We start from the raw sequence: 25,685 nt of genomic DNA, 5'->3' as shown, positions 1-25,685 counted from the left end.
TTTTTAGTTCTTAATCTATGATTTAGAATTATGCAGCTATGTGGGGTGCTGCTAAGGAAAAAAAAAATCAAATACCTTCACTTTTGTTTTGAAAACATCACTATTTCAAGTTTAAATCCACATACTCATCTGAATGGCACAATCACTCACAAGGCCATGCTTGGAGCTATCATTTTGATCATGGCAGCTGCCTGCACAAACTAAGGAAAGCCAAGGAGAGAGCAGGCGAATGCCCAGGAGGCAGAACCTTGGAAAACCCAGCAGCTGAACTAGAAACATCAGACCAGAGGAAGGAGAGCCAAGATGGACTCCTCTGGGGCTCCCTGTTGTTTCAAGAAAATCCCAAGCCTTGACCACCTGGCTCCTAGTTGCCCTCCCCCTTCATGCCCAGTAGCATGACTACTTGCTATTCCTCAAATTCAATAGTCCTTCTCCTGACTCCATGACTGCTCTACTCTCCCTCCTGACATCCCCCTCTCAGAATTCCTAGCTTCCTCCCAGGCTCAGCTCCTGTGCCACTTCTTCCAAGAGGCTTTCCCTCATTCCCTTAGTTGTTAACCTTTCTCCCCTTCCTTATATTACCATGTCCCTTCTTCTCTATTTCTCAATAGATTGTAGCCCCCATGAGAGCAGGGGCTGTGGCCCTTTTAGCCTTTAGATTCCTGGCACCTAGGCCAGTCTCTGAGTGTTGGAAATACTTAATAGCTCCTCATTGGCTTGGCATAGACCGGTGTATTAATGTGACCCTTGTCTTCCCAAACATTCTCATTCTAGCTTTGCTAATCGTGCCCATGTCTCTAGAGTTCATGAGTTTAAACCATCATTCAAACTAGATAATATGCCCTTCCTTCCCCTTCCTCTCTTACTACATAGGTAAATGGTTCTACCAATGTGCCCTGTTTTGGAAAGTGTCAGTTGGACTACTTCCCTAAGGCCAAGAGGCACTGTCAAATAAAGCATCATTAACTGATCAGAATCATAGAATCAGAATCAGAAGGGAAACGGGAATGGAAAAGAAGGGAATAAACATTTATTCCTTACATATTTACTGTATACCAGACATGATGCTAAGCATTTTTTTTTACAATATCATTCCATTTGATCTTCACATCAATCCTGTGAGATAGGTGCTATTATAATAACCATCTTACAGCTGAGAAAACAGAGGCAAACAAAGGTGAAGTTACTTGCTCAGAGTCACACAAATAGGAAGTGTCTGAAGCTGGATTTGAACGTGGATTGTCTTAACTGCAGGTCTGGCGCTCTATCCGGTGAGCCACCAGCAGCCATCTAGTACAATCAACATATCAAAGGTATTCTTACTAGAAATATATGAAACAAGTGGTTGTCCATCTAACCTCTGCTTGGAGACCTTCCAACGCAGCTCAGGCCACTCTTGGACATCAGCCTCAACTGGTCTCCCTGCATCTTCCCCCTTCTATCCTCTCTTTCTTCCCTCTGAGGCACACAGAACTGGTCTCATCCCTCCTCCTTGGTAGCCCTTCAAATATATTCCCCCTGAGATTTCCCTTCTCCAAGCTCAGCACTCCCAGTTCCTTCAACTGGTTGTGATGTGAAATGGCCCTTCCCAACTGACTTCTTCTAATGTCCTTCTAATACCACAGTGCCCAGAACTGGACACAATACTACAAACAAGACTGGACAAAGGCAGAGCATCTTCCTACTAGTCCTAGAGGCTAGACCTTTTAGAATGCAGCCCCCATTTTCTTTCTTCACCACCATATCACAACACTAATTGATATGGAGCCTGTGATCCACTAAACCAATGATGGGCAAACTACAGCCCACCAGATGTGGCCCCCGGAAATGTCCTATCCGGCAGCACAACATTATTCCTAATCTGATGAATACGAGTAGGACACAATACAATGAGACTTTAAAGAGTTGCCTTAGAAACAGACTGACAGATGAGCATTTCCTTTCCTTTGGCCCCCTCTTTAAAAAGTTTGCCCATCACTGTCCTAAACCCCTCAGAATTCTTTGGGAACCACTGCTGACTAATCATAACTCAACCTTCTTATATTGGTGAACTGGATTCTTTTGGGTCCAAGAATACAATTTTATTCTCATCCTTATTAAATTCTCTCTTAGATTCAGACCAAAGTTCAGGCTCATCAGGATTACTAGGTCAGATTTAAATATTGATTTCCAAAGATGGAACTCCATCTTCCCCCCTCACCCCACCACCCGCATCCTTTCCCAGAGACCACACTCCCACCTTGAACGTCCTGCTCTGGGCCATGTAAATGATGTTCCTCACTCCTTGTTTCTGGCTACTTCCACGAGGTGGGCAGCTTTCAACACAAGGAGTCTCGCTTGATCAGTATCAGCCCTGGACTTGGCAATGTCTGCCCAAATTGTGCCCTGCTCCTGCTCCAGCAGAAGCCTCCCAAATGCCACTCGTGATTTCACCTGCCACACAGCACTGAGCCTGAAGGCTTTTAAAGATGGCTCGGGGGCCAGGACACAAATGTTCCTCTACTCCCCTGTGGGCTGAGAGAGTTGTGGTCTCCCCCAGAGGAAGTGAGAGTGAGGGAGAAGCACTGGCTGGGCAAGAGCAAGAGGACCAGGCTGCCAGCCGCACTCGCCCAAGGCCCTCTGGAAAGGGTCAGTGATTTACACAGCACAAGCACTCCACTCACACCCACTGTACTGCACTCACAGATGACATCCAAGGAGCACCGACCCTCTTTGGGCTCCCCCAAACTCAGGCAAGAATGAGGCGGCAGTTTCCCAACATTTGCTTGGCTGGTCTAAGCCAGGAACAAGGAAGAGCAACATGTCCACTTACGTGAGGGGAGGGAGGGCTTTGGTCAGATCTCTAGCATGAGCTTAGTTCTTTTTAGGAAGGAAGCAGGGCAGAGATCGGGGTATGGCCCTGTACCCCCTGTGAGCAAAGGCTCCAAGCTTGGACAGGAGAATCTGTACACTGAGCCAGTCACAGTGTGAGTGTGTCTGTGTCTACCCTGAAGGCAATGCCTCCTGGCTGATGAATCGGTCGATTGAGAATGTATGTTATTTGAATGACAGCTTTAGAACCTCTGGAAAGTCTTAAGGGATCAGGTTAGAAAGGCCTCAGGAGACTGTGGAAAGAATCCTGGACCAGAAACTAGGCTCCTAGCTGGCTGTGGATCTGGAAGGGACCTTGGAGGCTCGTTTCACAGAAGAGGAAACTGAGGCTGGGATGTACACTGCTTCAGGTTACAAAAGAGGAAGGGGCAGAACCAGGATTTTATTGATCCTGGTCCTCTGATTCCAGGCCAGGGTTCTTTTTGCTAGCCTCTTGGGCAGACGTGGGCCCTGCCACAAGCTAGTTATGTAAACCTGGGAAAGCTCCTTCCCTGCTCTGGGCTCTGGTTTCCTCAGTTGGGTGAAGAGTGGGTGGGATTCCTTGACTTGCCAAGTCTTTCCAGTTCTGGCATTCTGGAATCCTCTCTCATACTGTATTCTGAACACTGGTTAGGGCTAAAACTTGCTGCCTGGGAATCTATATAAAGTTAGGTATTTTCTTTATATTGGGAAAAACTTTAGCAGTCAAGTGGATGGTCTGCACTGGGGACTGATTGAGATGATCAAGAAAGGGAGGGAAGAAAAATGGAGGCTGAGGTGGGAGCAGCAGCATCGACAAACATGCACTAATGAAAATGCCCTTGATTCCTCCTGCTGGTCTTTACACAGACACTCGTGTAAAAGGTTCATTTTGTCTCCAGAGTTTGTTTCATCTCTGAGAAATCAATTCCATCGATTTGAACTCTTGTTCCCAGCGAAAGAGCCCTGGCCTCAACAAATAACTCCCTCTTTGTCTGAAGGTTTCTAAGTGGCAGTGAAGGAGGAATTTCTATTCCTCAGCTCAAGTCAAGGCCCAACAGAGGGTGAGGGGAAATTGTGGGGTGCTAGATGCTGGACCCCAAGTCTGGGTGAGAGAGCAAATGGGCTTCTTGGGGAGTCAAAGGGCTAATTTGGCTGCAGCTTTAGCAGCTTTGGGTTTGGGAATAAAAGGAATTATGTAGAGGAGCCCAGGGCCTCCTCTGCTTGGACAGATCCAAGTCCTGTCCTATGGGGACAGAAAAGGAGGGGAGCAAGGACAGACTCTGCCCTGAAAGTCCAACTTGAGCCAAGTATCCTATTTGAAGCCAAAACTCAGACATCTTTCTGCTTTCTCCGGTGAAGATTTGCTGTTGTTCCCTATGCTAATTCTAATAGGAACCGAGCCAAGAAGCATCAGGGACTTTAACTCAAACAGCAGAACAGAGTGAATCCTACCAAGCAAGTTCCAGTGTGAGGGCAGCATTTAACTGGTTCCTTCATGAAAGCCAACGTTCTCTCTGAGTACCCAAACAGCCACACGCAATGATGGATCCTCCCAGGGCCGAGGCAGCTCTGGGCAATCTCAAACCCTTGGCCAGGGCTCAGAACCATGTGTTCTTTAGGTTCCTGTGCATTCTCAAAAATGACCTCCCCGTGACCTGCTACAAAGATGGAAAGAGAACCCAATGAGACCCAGGGCTTATTTGTTTTGTCTCTAGCAGAAGACAATAGCAGGCCAGTGATTAACTTCAGATGCTTTTATGATCCTTTTCATTTTCTCTCCTTGCTTTGATCACCTCATGAGGATGGCTAATTCTATCTTTTACTGAAGCCTAAAATGAAGGCAGGAGGTGAAAGGAGGTGTCAAATGTCTCCAAGTAACAACCCACTAACTTAAAATCATAGGATCTTAGGTCCAAAAGGGATCAAAATCCCTTATTCTAACCCCTTAATTTTACAAATGAGGAAACTGAGCCCCAGGAAGGTAAATTGACTTGCCAACAGTTACCCAGATAGTAAGTGATCAAGTGGATTCACATAGTGTAAGAAAATATCTGACAACCATGTTGAAGTCAAGATGATGGACAGTTACCTGCTTAGAATGTGGAATGGACTGAGCTTGGCAGGAGCCTGGCAGGAGCCAGGGCGGTTAGGCTCGGGTATTAAAGGCAGGGATTTGAACCCATCTGCATCTCAGTTGTGAGATACTTGGGTGAAGGGTGGATTGGGTAGGCCTAGCTTGTGCTCTATTCATTTATCAACCAGCAACCAGATTTCAACCGTGTTTCATCAATCCCTGTTTCCTGAATTACATTTATCAAGAAGACCAACAAACCTATCATTCAGCAGGATAACCTTGACTTTAGGTTAGGACCTTTCCGGCTTCAACCAGGCTGTTAATAACCAAGAACTTTGACCATCAAAATATGAGAAGAGGATTCATCAATAATACAATCCTCTAAATATAGTTAAGGATTTCCTACTTCCATTTTCCCAGTCATTACCCAGCTCCTCCTCTCCTAGATTTATTAGACATTAAATCATCTTTAAAACTATAACTTGCCTGAGCTTCATCAAAGGTCTAGTGGGCTTTCATAGATTATAGTTTGTGCCAGTTTAAGGGAAGAGGCGTATTATAGTCCTTCAATATTAGCGATCAAATCCGCAGTCAGAAAGGGGTTATTAAAGGCACAGGGCTTCAGTTGGACAGAGTTAGCTGAATGTTTCTATCAGCAGATTCCTTGCTTGGCTGGTAGCCCTGTGATACTGTTGACATCTTGGGTTTAGGATAAGCAGATTCCATATCTACTTTGTACCATCAACTACAGTGGGTGATCCTTTGGGTTCACTATCTTACCTAAGTGTCCCATTTAGGATTCAGCACCCACAATTAACCCAGGCTCAAGATTGTACATAGCGACAGTCACTTTGCTGAAGCATCTGGAAAAACATGATCCTCAATTAGGAAAGGCCTCTCAGAGAGTGAAGACAGCAAAACAGGACTGGCCCACAAAGGCAGTAACAGTTTCACAGTGTTATATGACAAGCCATAGCATCCAAGTCACTAAGGCAGCATTCTCCATCCCAAGATTCAGAAGCCATGAGTGGTTTCCCTCACAGAACTTCCTCTAGTTCCATGAATGCCCCCTTGGTGGCAGAGGATTCTCTTGTGGGAAAAGTACTCGGTTGAGAAGAGGAGTCAATAAGTGACCCTGGGAAATCCACCTGAGATTAGACTGAATTAGGGGGACTGGATGTCTGAATTTTATATAGAAGCACACTGTAGTGAATATAGTAACAATGATAATAATAGCATTAATGAGAATGGTAACAATAGCGCTAATAATGACAACAAAGATGATGATAAAGATACTACTACTGTTGCTAATAACAATAATAAGCATTTATATAGTGTTTTCAGATTTGTAAAGTGCTGTATGTGGGTCACTAAATTGACCCTCCCAACAGCCCCAGATGGGGGTGCTTGCATTATCCCCTTTCCACCAATGAAGTCTCCAGGTCTCAAAGATGAGGTGTCCCCACCAGGGTCCCAGAGCTATAAGTGTCAGGGTCAGGATTCCAAGTTGGGTCTTCTTGACTCCTATTCCGACACGACTCACTGTGCTACCAAGCTACCTTGGGAAGATTCCACAGCCTGTAGATCAGATACCTTCAAGGTGAGATGCCATTCACACTCAAGATGCCTGTACTTTTACCTGGAGCATCTTCCAGCCCATACACTCTTAGTGGTCTGATGATTTTTATCCCTGGGATGTACATTGGAACTAAGAGCACTGATTGTTGCTGGTGATGTGGGGCATGTGAGTCTGTTTTTCCCATAAACATTCAGAGCTAGCAATGGGGATCCAGGATTCATGCCAGAAAAAGAGACAGAATCAGATCAACAGAAGCCAAATCCATCAAGCCTCAGTACAACCCTGGACCTACAATGGAACAAACAGAACAAGAGGGTGCAAATAGAGCTCAGGAAGACTGGAATGCCATCAGAGGCAGGCTCTTCCTCTCAGTCAGAAATAAGAATGATCCCTCTCTGTCCTAGGAAGGAATCTGAAGTCGTGTGTGTGTGTGTGTGTGTGTGTGTGTGTGTGTGTGTGTGTGTGTGTCTGTTTTTACTCTTCCCTTCTTTCTTAGAATCAATAATGTATATTGGTTCCAAGGCAGAAGAGCAGTAAGGGCCAAGCAATAGGGATTAAGGGACTTGCCCAGGGTCACACAGCTAGAAAGTATCCGATGCCAGGTTTGATCCAGGATGTCCCATCATTAAGCCTGGCTCTCAATCCACTGAGCCACCTAGCTGACCCCCATAAAAGTGTTTTATAAAGAAACGTTGCAGAAGATCCAAGATCAGCTTTTAGGCCAGGAGGCTAAGAACAGTCACTGGCTCTGTGCTGAGCCACCCTAATAGAAAGGAAGGCCTGCTCCTCAGGAAGGCTGGGGCACACCAGAGCAAGGGGTAGACCCAACTAAGCTGTTACCTGGAGCTCTTGGGTTGGGGGGCATGGCACCCAAGAGTAGATGTAAGGAGCAAAATAAACAGCAGGGTTGGGGGCCAAGCCCAGGCTTTCTCATCTACAGGTGAGAGGTCATATGTAAGTTCAATGAATTCAATTTCCATTTTAGGGAAATGATACCTATATTCAGCTCACTGAAAGCTAACATAATCCTCTGCTGAACTGAAAGGGATGGTCCCCACAAAGGGAACTAAAGAACTCCTTCATTTCTTCACTGACCCAAGGGCTTGGGATAGGTTTGACAGAGCCCGTTACAAAGACAGTCATATTGAAGCACAGTTTTTTAAAAAAGTCTTCAAAGCCAGATACCTGATATCCACCACTTAGGACCATTTTTGACATAGACGTCGTTCTCCTCTCTAATGGAAGATTCAATATCAGTGGCATCAGGTGAAGCAACCTAAAGAAAAACAAGCTTGTGTTCAAATATGCCCAAGGATCCTGGGCAAGCCACCAAGAGGAGACTAGATGGGGCTGGGAGGTGAGGGGAGCAGCCTCCACCAGTCAGTACCTGGGGCTCGGTCATAGCAAAGCATGAACAGAACAAAGGAAGGAGCCATCGGCTTTTCTGCTCTTCGGTTTCGTATCTCACCAGCAGCTCCACGTTTCCCGCATTGGGAGCAGAGCTGTAAAAGGCCTGCAAAGAGGAAAGCATACATACAAATACTGATTACTTCAACACATTTATTCATAGCATGAAATAATGGTATTTTTCTGCCTCATTGTTCTAGAAGACCAATGGAAAGCAAGCCAGAAGTACATCCATACACTCCCAAGCCCAACACTGCTTCTCATTTTTGCCTTATCTTGCTAGGTGGCCCCATCTGCTCCCCCATTCATCATCCCCCCAGATACCATACTAGGAGCATCTTGCTATCTGCCTGGCACTAGGCACCTGGAATTAAAAGACAAAAATGGAACAGTCCCTACCCTTGTGGAGCTTTTCTATTCTAAAGGTTAATTATCAATACTCCTGTAGTTAGGCCTTGTGGTAGAATAATAAAAAAAAAAGGCAGCCAAGTCTAGTGAAAAGAGCATGGAACTGCTAAGTCAAGTTCGGGACATGGATTCAAGGCTGTCCTTTGGCTCAGGCTGGAACTGTCACCTGGGACCAGACTTTCAGGCTGTGAGACAAGTTACTGAGCAGTTTTCTAAATTGGTGAAATCACCAGTCTGGACCAATTCAAAGTGAAACTTCCTATGTCTCATAGGTTATTGAAGAGGAGGAACCAAAAAAAAAAAATTGGATCTATTCCTTTTGGGGCAGGATCCTGACACATACTCTGCCCCCAGGGAGTGACGAGTCACTTCCAATTGCCTTTCAGACATCTTGTACTGGGTTTTCTTAAATTCAACATGTCCAAGACTAAACTCATCGCTTTCCCACTAACTCCCCCCACCAACCTTCCCTATTACTATCAAGGGCAGCACCCTCCTCCCAGTCTCTCGGGCTCATGACCTACGCATCATCCTGGCCTCTCCACTCTCTCACTGCCACCCCCACCTCACCCCATATCCAGCCTGTTGCCAAGGCTTGTCAAGGTTGGCTCTGCAACATTTCCTGAATGTGTCCCCTTCTCTCCTCCGACACTGCCCGGCCCTGCTGCAAGCCCTCATCACTTCATGTCTGGGACAGTGTAATATGCTGCTGGGGGCTCTGCCTGCCTCGTCTCTCCTCTACTCCAGTCCATCCTCCATTTAGCCACCAAAGTGATTTCCCAGGTCTGATCAATAAACTCCAGTGGCTCCCTATCACTTCTAGGAGCAAATACAGAATCCTGTGACCTTCAAAGTCCTTCAGAACGGAGCCCTCCTGCCCTTCCAGGCCTCGTATGCCTTTCTCCCCTCCATTTACTCTTTGATCCAATGATTGGTCTCTTGCCTAGAACATTCTCTCTCCTCTTCCTCTCCACCTACTGACTGCCCTGGTTTCCTTTTAAGTCCCAACTGAAATCTACCTTCTACAGGAAGCCTTCCACATCTCCTCTTCAACCCAGCACCTTCCTTCTATTAATTACTTCCCATTTATCTGGTTTATAGCTTGCTTCATATATATTTGTTGTTTGCTCTCTCTCCCCCATTAGACTATGATGTGAGCCCTTTGAGGGCAGGGACTGTCTTTTGTCTCTTTTTGTATCCCTAGAATTTAGCATAAGGCCTGGCACATGGTAGGGGCTTAGTGAACGTTTGTAGACTGAAAGCCAATACTTCTGGGGCATACACGGACTTGCCCATGAGCTTGCACAAATGAGTGTATTCCAGGTTAGTCAGGCCTGCACTATACTTCCTCTCAGGATCAATCTCCACTGGCAAGAAGAGGTTCCACAGCTCTTCAGACTTGGCTTTTTCCTGTCTAGGAGTGCCTGGAGACAATAGCAGTGACTGACTCAACCCAGATCTATGAACGCCCCATAAGGACACAACAGAAAGGAAATAGGGCAGAGGCCAACCAAAAACAGTGTCCATATTTAGGTCATCCCCAGTCATCTAATGCTAACCCTTAAGTCTACATCGCTGAAAAGCAAAAGGAGAATCCAACTAATGATTAAGAGGCATTCTCAACAGAGACCCCAAAGCCTGGCCCAGGGCTTTGGGAAAGAGGGAACAACAGGCCTGAATTCAATCCAGGTCCAGGTGCACCTTCCCAAGGGCCTTTTCCTTTGCTGCATGGGCTGCCAGGGGGCCAGACTTTACTTGGCTAGACCCTGCTGAGCATGTCCAATCTGACCCCATGACTTCACTTACCCAGTAGGGAGGTTGGGGTGGGGTATGCAAGGGTTTACACAGAGTCAGGCAGATGGTGCTTGTTTTTAGGAGCAAGATATCTAGTGATGGGGGCAGGAATACTTGCCCTATTTTAAAATCTGCCACGGCACTGACCAAAGGCACCTTTGGAGGGAACACAAGATAAAAGTACTGGAGGACTGTCAACCTGGAAGACTGCAAAGCAAGCGCTATTATCTGTGTTGGGGGAAGGAAGCCAATAGAGTAATGAACAGCTTCCCCTGCCACCCCCCAGTCCAGGATCCTGTTACACAATCAGTAAGGCAGGAAGCTGGTTCCCTGGGCTTTGTTCTCCTAAAGTATCAGATGAGAGAAAAAGATAGAAACAGAGAAAGGAGAGTGGAAAAACAAGAAGGAAAAAATGATAGAGAGAGGGAGAGAGAGACAGAAGAAAGGAAGAACAAGAAGGAAAGAGGGAGAGAGAGAAATAGAGACAGAAAAAGAGAAAAAAGAAAGGTAAGGAGGAAGAGAAAAAGAGAAGAAAGAGAAAGAAAGGAAAGGCAGGAGTGAGAGAGAAAGAGGAAGAGGGAGAGGAAGAGAGAAAGAGAGAGAGAGAGAGAGAGAGAGAGAGAGAGAGAGAGAGAGAGAGAGAGAGAGAGAGAGAGAGCGCGCCACTCCATGTCTCCAATACCTCCACTGGAGGCTAGTTTTGCTAGTGTTTAACATCAGGCAAAACCAAGAGGTAAAATGACAGAGACAGCTGGGTTCAGCGTAAAGTTAGGATGGACAGCAATTTGGAGTTATGCTACCAAAAAGTGATGAACATGGGGCAGCTGGGTAGCTCAGTGGATTGAGAGCCAGGCCTAGAGACGGGAGGTCCTAGGTTTAAATCTGGCCTCAGACACTTCCCAGCTGTGTGACCCTGGGCAAGTCACTTGACCCCCATTGCCTACCCTTACCACTCTTCCACCAAGGAACTAATACACAGAAGTTAAGGGTTTAAAAATATATTTTAAAAAAAAAAGTGATGAACATGACTCCAAGATCTAGCTGCTGGTGGGATTCACCTCCCACTAAGGAGATTAAAGACAGAAAGAATGAAAGGTCCCATAAATGCCAAAATGTTCCTGGGGTGTTTTTTGTAGTAACCAAGTAGATGCCCAGGGATTGAGGATGGCCAGGCCAGCTGTGGTACATGAGGTAATGGTGCACTAATGCACCATAAAGAAACACATCTCAAGAATTCAGAGAAGAGGCGGCTGCTCAGTAGTACAGTGGATAGAGAGCCAGACCTAGAATTGAGAGGACTTGAATTCAAATATGGCTTCAGACACTTCTTAGCTGTATGACTCTGGGCAAGTCATTTAACCCCAATTGCCTAGCCCTTGCCAATCTTCTGTCTTATAATTGATACTAAGATAGAAAGAAAGAATTAATAATAATAATTCAGAGAAGTTCAAGAAAACTACAAACTGATGTAGGGTCAAATAAGTAGTACCAGGACAACAATAATGCAATAACTAGAACAAAGTTAAGACAAAACCACAGAGTGAACCCTGGATAATTAGAGTGACCAAACATGACCCCAGAAGAGAAGTTAGTTTACTTTTCTTCTTCTTTTTTTCTTCTTCATTCTGGGAGATGGATCTCTGGGTAGGGGTGGGTTTCTATGAATCTCTCCAGTCTGTGATAGAGAACCCTGACTGGTTCTGAAAGGACCTCTGAAGAGATAATCAGGATCCCTTTGGAGGCAGGAGTCTGAGGTACCTTAGAAAAAGTGGCCCAACTTCTTGTTCCATTGGGGATGAGTGGTGGCCTCTGATGGGTCCACTGACAGTAGGACCTTGTTGATGACAGCCTTGTACTTGGCATCCCTTTGAAGATCCGAAACCCTTCCTTCACGGCAAAGTCCCATGCCAAGTTAGACACGAACTCAGGCAGTTTCCCACTTTGTCCTGCAGGAGCTGAGTCTGATTGACCTAATCAAAATCAATATAAAAAGGGTTAGTGATCCAAAACCATTGTCTCCCTGTAACAACACCTTCCATGGGCCCCAATGGAATCAGGAAACTAGTCACTTCTTGAATCATTTTCTCGTCTAGGGTCTCTTCCCCTCTGTCCAGTTGGTCATTACTGTTTCCCCCTTTGTCTGGCTATGGCCACTATCCTAAAGAGATTTGGTCTTCCTTACTAAATTAATTTCAGCAAATGTATCCTCTCAGTTGCTTAATATTTTTCAAAGTTGCAATCCTTTGCAGTGGCTAATTGTTCTAAGCTCATCATTTTATACAATTCTTGGGCAGTGGTAACATCAGTTTATACTGCTCTTTGTGAGGTCTGAGCCAAATCCTTTATAAAGCCCCTAGCAGGAAGTGATAACCATTTAAGCTTTCAAGCACTTGCTGGATTAATTTCCTTTCTAGATCATTATCAGGATGCACCTCTAAGGAAAAGATACTATGCTTGAATTCAGTTTTATTAGAAGAGATTTCCTTCTTGTAGTGGCCAGGAAGGAGCCTCTTAATGTTGTCCTCTATAATTAGTTCCCTTCTCTTTTCAGAGCTCTCAATCTCCTGCCTTTTAATAAATCACTCATAGCCCACTGCTCCTGCTTCTATCAGTTCTGATCCCAGCATGGCCAAAACCAGGGCCTGAGAAGGGGCGGATGGATTACTGCTGCAGCTGTGGCTGTCTTGTACTTGGCATCCCTTTGAAGAGCCAAAGCCCTTCCTCGACTGCAAAGTTCCATGCTGGGGAACCCAAAAAAATGGTGTCTGAGAGGAAACATGTGTACTATAAACATCATAGCTGAGCAAAGCGAAAAGCTTGATTCACATAAAACCACTCAGCAAGAGCTGATGAGTGGGGTCCAGAGCTCAGTCTGGGGTCTAGGGGACAGGTGTGCTCACACACATAGTTATCTAGGCAGACAAGCTGTCTGGTGGCCAAACAATAAAGTAGCATAAAGTGAGGCCAACCCTTGGAAATCCCAGGAAATAGCCTGGGTGACTTTCTGTTAGGAAAGGCTTCGGACAAGCCAGTGGAATTTGCCATTACAAAGGTTCCAGGATGGACACTGGCTACTCAGTTGGATCTTCAGGGCTTTCATGGACAAAGATCAAAAAGATTCATAATGGAAAATGGCTGTTTAATGAGAGCCCAGATGGTAGGATCCTAGGTCTGGAGCCAGCCCCTCATTTTACAGCTGAGGGAAAAAAAGGTTCAGGGAGGTTGTGATTGATGATGATGATGATGATGATGATGATGATGATGATAATAATGATAATATGACAGAATCACAGCATCACTGATCATAGGTCCCAATAGTCCAATGTCCCATTTCCCAGATGAGAAAATGATAGATCATAACTTGGATCTCTCTGAGACTTGTTGGCAAAAGACCCAAAAGACCTAATCCAACCCCATCATTCAAGGGATGAGGGACTTTGAGGCCAAAGGGGTTAATTCACTTTCCCCAGATTATAAGGACAATAGAGCAGAACACAGAGTCCAAGAGAGCACTTTAAAAACATCTAGAGGGAACCAGAGGTATATCTAACTTTTTTCCTCTTGGTTCTGGAGGAATTCAGCAGCTATTTTATTTAATTATAAAGGCCTATTTCACATTCATTATAAAGCAAGAAAAAGAGGAAATAATAGAATATGAAGATGAGTTTTTGGCTAATCTTAGCACTTTTATCTACTACCTCTTTGAGGATCAGTTTCTTCATTTGCAAAATAATGATAATAAGGCCTATCTGGCCTCCTTCCCTCAGTTATTGGGAAATAATCGTATAAAAGAGGTAAAAACACCATAGACTATGTGGTGCTCATAGCACCTTAAAATATCATTAAGCAAATTATAATAATATGTACTATATTATTATAGGTTAATATAAGAATAATTAAATTATAACAACATACTAATATAGCACCTTGAAATAGTGATAATAAGGCCTGCGTGGCCTCCTTCACCCAGGTCCTGGGAAATAATAAGGCAAAAGAAGTAAAAGCATCACAGACTATAAAGCATTACTATCCAAAGAAAAGGTTAAAGGATCTCCCTGGGAACTCTATTAGTTGTGAATTCTAACTATCTGCTAGGTTTATCAGTAATTTATTAGTTTTCATGTTCGCCTCCCACTCAGAATATTCTGGCAAAAGCCTCCCTGCCCAGAATGTTTCCATTGGCCTCCTGGCCACAAGGACAATCCTCAAATGATGCTAACAAGCTCATGGTTTGTTCAGCCTGATGCCCAATATGGCCCTAGGACCACAGGGTAATATATCCCCTAGAGTGTCTTCCTGTAGATCTATCCTTCCTGTCTAATAACAAGGCATAACTCCCTCTTTACTTATCTTCTGAGAGGGGACGAGATTAGGTCTCCATTTCTCCTTCCCTCCCACAAACCCAATTTCTTGCGAACACAGTCTATACCTGATGCCTACAATTCCTCATCACCCATGTTCCCCGTGATCCTCTGCAGGCAGGCTTCCGCCCCAACTCTTCTGCTGATAGCTGCTCTTTCCAAAGACTCCAGCAATTATCAGCAAACAGAGGATCTTCTTCTACTCCCTCCACTCCTTTGACCTTTCTATAGCTTTTGACTCTGCTAACTAGTACTGTTCCTGCCTACTAACTCCTTCCTTGGCTTCAGAGACATCTTGGTTCTGCATCCTCTTGAGCCACTTTATTTCTGCCTCCATTGGCTCCTCCATACTGATTCCCAGACCCTTAAGGTAGGAGATCCTGAAGTGGTTGTCTTTAGGCATTTTCTCTTTTCTCTCCCTTCACCACATTCACTCCCAAGATTGCATTTGTCACATCTATACAGATGATGGTGAATTTGATTCTCTAGCCCTGACCACTTTCTCAAGGTTTAGGCATCCATCCCTGTAGAATGTTTCTATCTGGATTTCCCGTTGGTATTTCAAACCCAACATTTCCAAGTCCCAGCTTCCTTTCTTTTAATCCAAACTATCCCCTTCTATACTGAAATTAACTCCTACCAGTTGGGGGTAGGTAGGTGGTTCAGTGGATTGAGAGCCAGACCTGGAGAAGGGAGGTCCTGGGGCCAAAACACTTCCTAGCGGTGTGACCCTGGGCAAGTCACTTGACCCCCATTGCCTACCCTTACCACTCTTCTGTGGTATTGACACAGTATTGACTCTAAGATGAAAGGTGAGGGTTTAAAAAAAATAACAGCCCCTCCCTCCCCAGGTTGTGAGGACGAGATGAGACGTGTATAAGGTAGATGGCGTTCTCATTATGACCTCATTTGATCCTCACTACAACCCTATCAGGTAAGTGCTGGTATTATCCCCAGTTTCCCGGGGTGGGACTGAGGCCAATATGAAGTGCCAGGATCAAAGGAATAAAGTTTATACATGGACGCTACATAAAAGTACACGTGTGGCTATGAACATAGTGGAGGGATGAAAGCAAACACAGACCCATGAGCAGCGATGGATGCTGGCAACAATACTAACGCTGAAAGGAAGGAAGCAGTCCATCACAGACATACTCCCAGCAAAATTATTTTTCCATTAGGCAAAACTAAGGCAATGAAATCTGGGCAATTGTTTCCTTATCTCCCTACTATGGACAACTTAGGTTTCCTTCGGAAGTAATGGCTTGTTTTTACAGCTAAGAGAAGGAATAATAATCATAAATTCTCTCCGAAATCCTCCCCCAACCTGTGCCTGTCCCGGGGCCCCTGCGGATCCCTGGAGCTTTCAGGAGGGAGTGACTTCCCCAAGATCACTCGCTACCTCTTCTCCTGGTTCACACTCTCAGCGCAGCTTTGGCAGTTATGATCTGGTTACCTTGGAGAGAACCTTTGTACGCTTCCTGCAGGATTGCAGCCATTCGGAAAAAGGAGAAGGCCATATAGAAGTTCCAGTTTTCAGCTGCAGGAATCTCCATGTGATGACAATACATTTTGAAATACTCCTCGGCAGTAGGAATTCCCAACTGAGTAAGATCCAAATCACTCAATCCTGGGACACAAGAAAAACTGCAGTTTGTTATCAGACAGCCAATGCCATCATTGGCCCCTGAGATTCACATGAGGCATCAAAGAATAATGGAAAGAAATCAGGCAGACTTAGGTTCAAATCCCTACCTGTATTGCCTTGGTAAAATCTCTTTTTTTTAAAACCCTTACTTTCTGTCTTAGAATTATTACTTACTATGTATTAGTTCTAAGGCAGAAGAATGGTAAGGCTAGGCAATGGAGGTGAAGTGACTTGCCCAGGGTCACACAGCTGGGAAGGTCTGAGGCTAGATTTGAACCCAGGACTTCCCATCTCTAGGCCAGGTTCTCAATCCACTGAGTCACCTAGCTGCCTCCCTTTTAAGTCAAGTCTCTTAATCGCTCTCTGCCTCAGCTTCCTCAGCTGTAAAATGTGAGGGTTGAGGCTTGAGGGTCTCCAAGGGCCTCCAAGGGCCCTATGATTCTCTAAATCAGCTTATTCATTGGAAATATTCTTGAAAATTCACTCCAAGAATTAACACATTATTTCAGTGACCCTTCTTCTCTGAAGGAACTATATAGAAAGGAACTCTGCAGGAACTATTATTCCTAAGTTGCTTCAATTAAAGGTTGAAGGTTCAACTAATTTCTGCCCCATGTTGTAGTCAGTATTCAAGGGATGGGAAGGTGTGACCCCAAAGCCCTCTTTCATCTTGTCTAGATGTTAGAAACTTTGTTAAAACTGGGATTTCAAAAAATGAGGGAGAAAGTTATTACAGATTAATCAATCAAACAATCAACATTTATTAATGCCTACCATGTGCCAGGCCCTGTGCTAAGTGTTATTGCTACAAAGACAGAAGTGAAACAATCCCCGCCTGACAAGAGTTTATATTCTCTTGGGGATGAACATGAGATTTTTCACTGTCTTCTGCCAGCACTCCTGATTGGTTGAAAACAAATCCATTTATTTTCATCCTATTTTGCATATGATGCATTTGCCCAGCAAATGATAGCCTCTTCATTTCCAATTGCCTTCCTACAGCTTTTCCTGCCAAAATTAATGAAGAATGGGGCAACTAGATGCCTCAGTGGATAGTCAGGTCTAGAGCCAGGAAGTCCTGGGTTCAACTCTAGCCTTAGACATTTCCTAGCTGTGGGACCCTGGGCAAGTCACTTAACCCCCACTGCCTAGCCCTTAACACTCTTCTGCCTTGGAACTGATACTTAATATGGATTCTAAGACAGAAGGTAAGGGTTTAAAAACAAAGAAAGTTAATGAGGACCCTAAGTAGAAGCCATTCCCCTCTCCACACCAGAACCTGATCCCAATGAGGTGCCTTAATTGTCACGGGGAGGGATGGGGGGCACTGGAAGTATTTTTTTTTTAAACCCTTAACTTCTGTGTATCGGCTCCTTGGTGGAAGAGTGGTAAGGTTGGGCAATGGGGGTCAAGTGACTTGCCCAGGGTCACACAGCTGGGAAGTGGCTGAGGCCGGATTTGAACCTAGGACCTCCTGCCTCTAGGCCTGACTCTCAATCCACTGAGCTACCCAGCTGTCCCAACTGGAAGTATTTTGATCCCTTCTGAAGCAATTCATACCTTTTATGACAGGAAAGTTGGATGGCAAGTAGTGAGTGAGGCAGTTCCAGGCAACGTCAGAGAGAGGATCTCCTAATGTTGAAAATTCCCAATCAAGGATGGCAAGTACTTCGGCCTTTTCTGGATGAAAGATCAGGTTATCTAGCCTAAATAAGTACCAGAAAGAAGGGAAAAACAACTTCATACAAATGCAGCACAAATACAGCAAATATGCTCTACACAGAGCCAGTATTCAAAGGATTATTATCATTTATTGGACTTTTGCAATAAGCTCTAAGGATTCTCAGAAATCATGGGATGCTATGGAATCCCAGGATTTTAGAGCCAAAAGGGCCAGCTTTAAATTATTTGGATTATTTAAATAATTCAGTTCAACCACTTCACTTTACAACTGGGGAAATTAAGGTTCAGAAGGGGATGGCTTGTCCTGGATATAATTAGGAGTAGTAAGGTCATGTTTTCCTAGACTGAGAGCTACAAGGGACCTTGGACATCATTAAGCCCAACCCCTTTAGTAGCAGCTGACCTGACAACTAGTGTTTTCCCCACTAAATGGTGGTTTAGAAACTACTACTAAAAGGCAGCATGGTACCATGGGAAAAGTACTATCTCTAGAGTCAGAGGACTTGAGTAAGTCACTGATTCTTCCCAGGACTCAGTTTCCTCCTCTGTAAAAGGAAGAGTTTGCACACAATGGACTCTGAGGTCTCTTCAGGGCAAGAATCCTATGGCCTATGACCACATCACCCCAGGAAATTAAATAAATAGGCAAGGCAGCTGAAGGTGAGCAGTTTCCATGGAAGTTTTGAGTTTAATAAGATTTCTTGGTCCTCTGTGTTGCTGAGTGATAGAGAGATGAGGCTTGTCCAGCCCAGAAGTTATGGGAAAACAAAAGCCATGGGAACCATCCATTTTCTGCTCAGTGGCCTGATGAAATGGGTTTCAAATACACTATAATGATAATCACTTATTCAAGAGGCTTTGGGGTAAAAGAGCAAAAGGAAAAAGGTGAAAGGATTCAGCCCCACACATGAGGATCAGGCAAGACCAAGCTCAGGCTAAAAGAGAACACTGTTTGACACCTGAGCAGAAAGATGACCCCATGCTCCAAAAGAGGACAACAGCACCCACATGCCCATTTGAGCCAGACAAGTCTAAAGCTCCGACTACTACCAGGAAGTTGCACCTGTGACTCTTGGAACACATCATTCCAGTAAGCCCTGAGCAAAGCCCTCACAATAAGGATAGATGGAGGGAATTTCACTTTTTCAAGTATGGAAGAAAAGACTGGTTTCAAATGCAGGCAAAATCTATCTTCAAAATACTACTAAAAAAATAAACTTGAGGGGCAGCTGGGTGGTTCAGTGGATAGAGAGCCAGGCCTGGAGCCAGGAAGTCAAATCGGGGTTCAAATCTAGCCTGAGACACTTCCTAGCTGGGTGACCTTGGGCAAGTCACTTAACTCCCTTTGCCTAACCCTTACCACTATTCCTGCTTGGAACCAATACTTAGTATTGATTCTAAGACGGAAGGTAAGGGTTTTTAAAAAAATAAAGAATAAAACTTGCTCAGTAAAATGCTTTTTCTCAGTCCTCTAGGGCAGAGAAGGGTTAAAATCATTAAAGAGATTCCAGTTTGGCCAGGATACAGATCATTTTGAGTCTAAGAAGCTTCCTAAGTGCTTCTGAGAAATGGAAAACATCACAAACCAATCAAAGGTATAATTAGTTGGTTCCAAAGCAAGCCAGGATGAAGCCAGGCATCCTGACTCTGCTGTAGACTGACCACACATCAAAGACCTAAGCAATCCACTTTGAATCTATTTCATTGGTTTCAATAATGCATATGAGAACCTGATCAGTCACTGACGGCCCTTTGAGTCAGGGAGCTTGGAACTTATTTCCCTTCCTACTTGGAGAGACCAGTAGAGGGGCTGTAACTGATAATGTGAACATGCATCCTTTCTAACTTCAAACTGGATTCAAGTCACTAGTGAAACTGTCCAAGGGCAAACAAATGGCCTTCAGCTAATCAAGAAGATTTCTCACTTTTAACTGTCTTGCTGTTCTGTCATCAGTTTTTACCTGAAATCTCCATGCACCACCGTTGTCTTCTGTGTTTTGGGCAGGTGCTGGGGGAGCCACTCGATGAGTCTCTCCATGGCTGGGATAGTGCTGGTTTCTGAGGCTCGATATTGCTTGGTCCAGATTTGAACCTGGCGTTGAACATAGTCCCCTGAAACAAAGAGCTTTAGGATATAGCTGGGCTATCACCAAAGACTTTGAAAATCTTGAAAACCAATCAGTAAAGGAGCTTGCAAATCTTATTGGAGAAGGATCAGATGGACAGAAATTAGGTTTTTCATCCAACCTATAAAGGTTGGTCTTGACCAAGACCCTGCCCCAGGAGGGAAAGGGCTCCCAGAGGATGGATTATTTGGTGAAGAGAACAAGGCTTGAATAATTACAACATCTTCCATTCACATGCTGGTTTGTACCTCTTCAAAGTATTTCCACACATTTTATCTGATTTTATTCTCATCATATTCCCAGAATCAAAAAACAATAACATTCTAGATCTGGGAGGTCAACTGTTCTGGTCCCCTCATCTTAGCTTACTGATAAAGAAAATGAGGGCAAGAGATAGGAAGCGATTTATCCAAGGTAACACAGCCAGCTGGGCCTGGGCTACCTAACTGCTGCCCATGGGCCACTGAACTTCTGAGAAGAAGACAGGAGAGACAGCATGATTTATATTTTACATGTGAAGAAACCAAGCCAGCTAAGTAACTTTTCCAAGATCCAACAGTATACTGTTGTCTGATTTCTCAGTTTGTGTATCTTTCACTATCTCCCGCATTAAAACAATGAAAACCAGAAGTGGCCCATAGCCAGAGAGCCTCAGCTTGAACCTAAAAGAACTGGGCCCATTGAGCTTAGGGGGCTTCTTCGGGTCACAGCTATTAGGTTCATTTCCCCCAACCCAGAGTTTGCCATGGAATTTTGAAAGATAGCTCTGGCCTAGGTTTCCAGTGATGTAAGTGAAAGGATCCCCAGGTTCCATGCAAACACTCTAAATAACAAAGTATACCAGATACAAGATAAGATAGCCTTGGTTTTGTTCCATAAAAACATGGGCCACACACAAAGGGTTTGCAGTCACCCTTTAAAAGTTCATTTATCTCCTCTTACCAGTGAGTGTTGCTTGCACTCCAGGGACCTAAAACAATGGACCAAATGGCACAGCAAATTTCTATATAAGTACCTATTCTTCAGAGGCAGCAGCAGATAAGCACTAGATGAAACACCCATGCAGACAAAATCAAAGATCCTTCCCCAACCCAACCCTTCTTTGGCCTTCACTGTTGAGGATGTAAAAGAACAATAAGGATGAAGGAGAAAGAGATATCCTGTGGATGTCTATGAAGAGAATAAGAAGTGATATAAAAGCATTCCTGGGTGATGAGACCAGCTAATAGGAGTTCAACTTGAAAAGGACACTACCCAAACAATTTAACTTAAAGTCTACATTAAGAAATCCCAGATGATGGAATACTATTGTGCTCAAAGGAATAATAAACTGGAGGAGTTCCAGGCGAACTGGAGAGACCTCCGGGAACTGATGCAGAGCGAAAGGAGCAGAGCCAGAAGAACTCTATACACAGAGACTGATATACTGTGGTAAAATTGAATGTAATGGACCTCTGTACCAGCAGCAATGCAATGACCCAGGACAGCTCTGAGGGATTTATGGAAAAAACACTACCCACATTCAGAGGAAGAACTGCAGGTGTGGAAACACATAAGAAAAACAACCGCTTGAACACATGGGTTGATGTGGACATGATTGGGGATGTAGACTCGAAATGACCACACCAATGCAACTATCAATAATATGGAAATAGGTCTTGATAAATGACACATGTTAAAACCAGTGGAAACGTGTATCGGCTATGGGGGTGTGTGTGAAGGAGAAAGTAAAAATATGAATCATGTAACCATGGAAAATTTTTCTAAAAAATAAAATATTAAAAAAATAGAAATTAAAAAAAAAAAGAAATCCCAGAATCTCTAAGTGGGATGGGAACCCAGCAGCCATCTGGCCCAACCTACATTGGAACAACCATCCCCCCAAAATATTCAAGATTCTGCTTGGAGACCTCTAGCGATGGAGAGCTCACCACCTCATGGGCAGTTTTGCTTGCTTTGGGACAATGATCATCATTCCAAAAGTTTTTCCTGACAACAAATCAAAAGCTGCTTCTATTCAACCAAGCCCAGTGCTCCCAAGTTCTTTCTTCTGGGATTAAGAAGAGGAGGACCACACCTCTTTGGAATGATGGCCCTTTAACTATTTATGAAGATGGCTACCTTTCCTTCTCTAAATCTATTCTTCTTTAGCCTAGGACCCCCCCCCCCCCCCCCAGTGTCTTCAGCAGATTCTTATAGGGCTAATTTGTAGCCCTTCATCAGTCATCATCATCACTGTCATCATCCACTGAAGGTTCTCTGCATTATCAATGTGACTCCCAACTCCTAATATGGCAGCCAGAACTGAACCCAATATCCCAGAGGTGTCGACTCAGGCAGAGGACAGACAGCAAGACTAACACGTCCCTCATTCAGCACATTATGCTTTACTTAATGCAAACTAAGGCAGTGTGGTTAGAGCACCAGACCTGGAGTTAGAAAGACTCTTTTTTCTGAGTTCAAAGATGGCCTCTGTTGTGAGGATTATTTAGGTATTAGTTTATATATAGTTAATGTGGACCTAGCAGGAAGGGCTGGAGAATTCCACATGGAATGGGGAAGCAGGAAGTGGCTTGTGCCTGAGAGAGACTCCGTGAGGGTTGGGACAAAAACTGTGGCTGACCCTGGGAGATCTCAGAGCTGGGGGAGTGCATTCAGATTCCCGGGATCCTGAGAGAGGTGAAGGCTTGCAGCAGAGGACATCAGACCTGCAGAGCAGCACCGAGTAGGGAAGTGGTTTGTGATCTGGTGGGCGGCATTGCAAACTTTCTCTCCCTACCTGGATACCTTGGATCGCCTGTTCTGGTGGAGTTGGCTCCTGGCATCCTGAAACCATCCCTGGATTAGCCGTGAGATCCCAAGGAAAGCCACCCTCAGGTCCTCAGCGACGCTGACCAAACCTGGCTGGAGCCAGGTTGGGAGGCACTTTCCCCTGTGACTCCAGTACTGCTTCCTGTGGGCCCTGTCTTGCTTAGATCTTAGAAGAGTGTAGTTAAGTCCCTTTCCCTTGACCCTGTGGTTTGCCTGTAGTCTGTTAGTGTAGAAAAACCCTATTCCCATCCTTTACCTTAGTTTGTCCCTGATTAAAATGCGCTATTAAACTCTTGCCTTTACGTACCAGCTTCCATAGGCTGTCTTATTGATGCTGGGTGGCAGTTGGGAGGCCAACAGCCATTTCTGTTACAGACATCCAAACAGCGGGTATAACCCAGTCTCCCTACTTGTTGGGCCCCTTCCTGTCATTCCTGTCTCCCACACACCCGCCTGGACCCATATTTACTGTTTAAGGCACCATTCCCTGGTTTCTCCCTTAACACCTCAGACACTTACTAGCTTCATGACCCTGGGCAAGTCACTTAGGCCTCACTTGTAAAATGAGCTGGAGAAGGAAATGGCAAACCACTCCTCTCTCTGCTGAGAAAACCCTACAGGACTGAAACCACTGAACGCCAAGAAGACAGCATTAGCTTTTCAGTAAGCAGAAAGCTCTTTTAAAATCGGGCTGACAAGCAGAAATTCGATCACTCCAAAAATATAAAGACATTCACTAGCAATAGCACTGACAAATAGAGGGACTCTTACATCCCTCCTCACCTTGCTTCCCGTAATCTTCCAGACCGGCTGCCTTGATGTCCACACCATGAAGCTGGCACAGCACCTGGTTCATGGCAGTGTAGACAGCCTCCCTCTGGCTGGGCTCCATGTCTGGAAGTGAGGCTTCCTTGTAGATCTGTCCAGGGCAGTACTCCATCAAGTAGAATGGGGTACCAATGACACTGAGGGCACATAGACACCCCAACTTAATCAGAATGACTCAAAGCCCACAATGTATTCTCTTAGGCTATTATTCTTGTTTTCTTGTGTTCACAAAGGATTTCAGCATTAACACACAGCAGACATATTCTCCTTCCTTCCTTGGAACCCAAGACTACAGCAACAGAAGCCTTTTCTCAAACCTATCCTTTGTCCATGTGGAGAAACCATTAAAACAGATTCTGGGGCAGCTGGGGGGCTCAGTGGATAGAGAACCAGGCCTGGAGACAGGAGGTCCTGGGTTCAAATCTGGTCTCAGACACATCCTAGCTGTGTGACCCTGGTCCTATTGCCTAGCCCTTCCTGCCCTTCTGCCTTGGAACCAACACACAGTTTTGATTCTAAGACAGGTGGTGAGGGTTTTCTAAAAAAAGGTTTCAAAAGTGATGCTTTTGTGATATGAATTATTCTCATCTTTCCCTGCACCTTCGTGATAAACTACGAGTAGCTGCTCGCCACAGGTTACTCTCTGGTTATCTACAATGTACTCTTTAACCTCTCCCAATTAATTATTATAATGAACCATATAGAAAATCATTTCAATAAGTAGTGAGAAATGATAATAACAATTATTAAATTTAAGAAAAGCCATTTGCACATATAGGCTATTTTATATTGATGGAAAACAAAACGTTTTCCTCTTGCCTCACTATGCAACTCAAACATTTCTGAGTTTCTGGGAGGGTGGCTGCCTGGCCTCTAAGTTTTCCTCATCCTTAATTTCAGCAAATTGTGCAACTAGGCCATCTGGAAGCCCTGCACCAGCCTGGGCGCCTTGCTCTGAGTGGGAAAATCTCAAAATTACCTTGAATCCCTGCAGAGGTCAAGAACTTTGGGGACGGGAACTCCAGCATCACCGAGGGCTTTTATTATCCTGTGGGCACAAAAGGGACAGCATGACTGGCCAACCAAACTAAGACGATTTCCAGCCAAGCTGAGTATGTATGTTCTTCCATTTTTTTTGTAAACTTGACACCACTCACACATCTATAAAAAGGAGAATCCGATAATCATGTAAAATAAGAATAAAATCAGCTTCAAATCCTTTAACCTGGGCCATATATTTTAACATGGTCAAATCAACAACAATGTGTATGCTCAGTGTCCACTTCTGAATACATCTGCAGTTCTATTATTGGGTTTCCTTTGGTGCTATTCATCTCTCTCTCTCTCTCTCTCTCTCTCTCTCTCTCTCTCTCTCTCTCTCTCTCTCCCTCTTTCTTTCCTCCCTTTCTTTCCTTCCTCTCTCCCTTTTTCTCTCTTGTTCTTCTTTCTCTCCCTCTCTCATTCTCTTTTTTCTCTCCCACTCTCCTATTTTCTTAAAGTCAGAGTCAGACAGATAGAAAGAGAGACAGAGACAGAGAGCAATTAAAAAAATAAAATCCTCAGCATAATTTCTTCTTCCTAATTCCTTATTTGTAATGTGGCCCAGCCTGTTGGTATCTATCTGTTTACCTATGCATACCTACACAGAGTTATACCATGTCTTACTTGGATGATGTTCCATCCTAGCAAAGAGCTCGCCCATGCCAGGGGCACACAAGTCTTAGCAGGATGGAGAGGTCTAAGCAGCCTGTGCAGAGGACTTTTGTGGATGGCATCCAAGGGCCAGTATCAACAAGCTCAGAGGTTAACATCTTCTAAGTCATGGAAAGGCTGTAGGCTGCCCAGGGGAGAGGAGTCCTACAGGTCACCATGTCCCTAAGTACAGGCTGCCCTGCTTTTGCCAAGAACACTTTGAACCACTCCTATAAGTCTTGACACATTTTATTGTTTGCTCCCCATTTGTTGTTTCTCCATCTCTAACATTCCAATGAATTAACATCCCTAGTTTAGTTAGCCATTCTCTAGCAGCCAAACCCATTGTCTACTATTACAACTAAAGGAGTTTTGGACATTCTTCTAATCTATAGGTCTATTTTTTCCTTTTGAAGAAACTTTTGAACACCATCCTGGCCCT

The 25,685-nt window shown here is 44.6% G+C and overlaps 1 protein-coding gene across 1 annotated transcript in view; it reads right to left on the bottom strand.

The window, feature by feature from the left end:
* Positions 1–25,685, bottom strand: part of ACAD10 (acyl-CoA dehydrogenase family member 10) — a 50,765-nt gene that overhangs the window by 1,263 nt on the left and 23,817 nt on the right. The window contains 13 exon segments of the mRNA XM_044685421.1: positions 1,810–1,861; positions 2,282–2,433; positions 4,318–4,490; positions 6,546–6,704; positions 7,671–7,761; positions 7,873–7,998; positions 9,570–9,724; positions 11,726–12,064; positions 15,912–16,085; positions 17,664–17,809; positions 19,748–19,898; positions 23,507–23,688; positions 24,531–24,599. Coding sequence (XP_044541356.1) covers positions 1,810–1,861; positions 2,282–2,433; positions 4,318–4,490; positions 6,546–6,704; positions 7,671–7,761; positions 7,873–7,998; positions 9,570–9,724; positions 11,726–12,064; positions 15,912–16,085; positions 17,664–17,809; positions 19,748–19,898; positions 23,507–23,688; positions 24,531–24,599 — 1,969 coding nt within the window.

Source organism: Gracilinanus agilis, chromosome 1 (genome assembly GCF_016433145.1).
Source record: "Gracilinanus agilis isolate LMUSP501 chromosome 1, AgileGrace, whole genome shotgun sequence".
In the NCBI taxonomy this organism is placed as follows: domain Eukaryota; kingdom Metazoa; phylum Chordata; class Mammalia; order Didelphimorphia; family Didelphidae; genus Gracilinanus; species Gracilinanus agilis.
The sequence above is the reverse complement of the archived record's forward strand: the minus strand, read 5'-3'. Positions and strand labels throughout refer to the sequence as shown.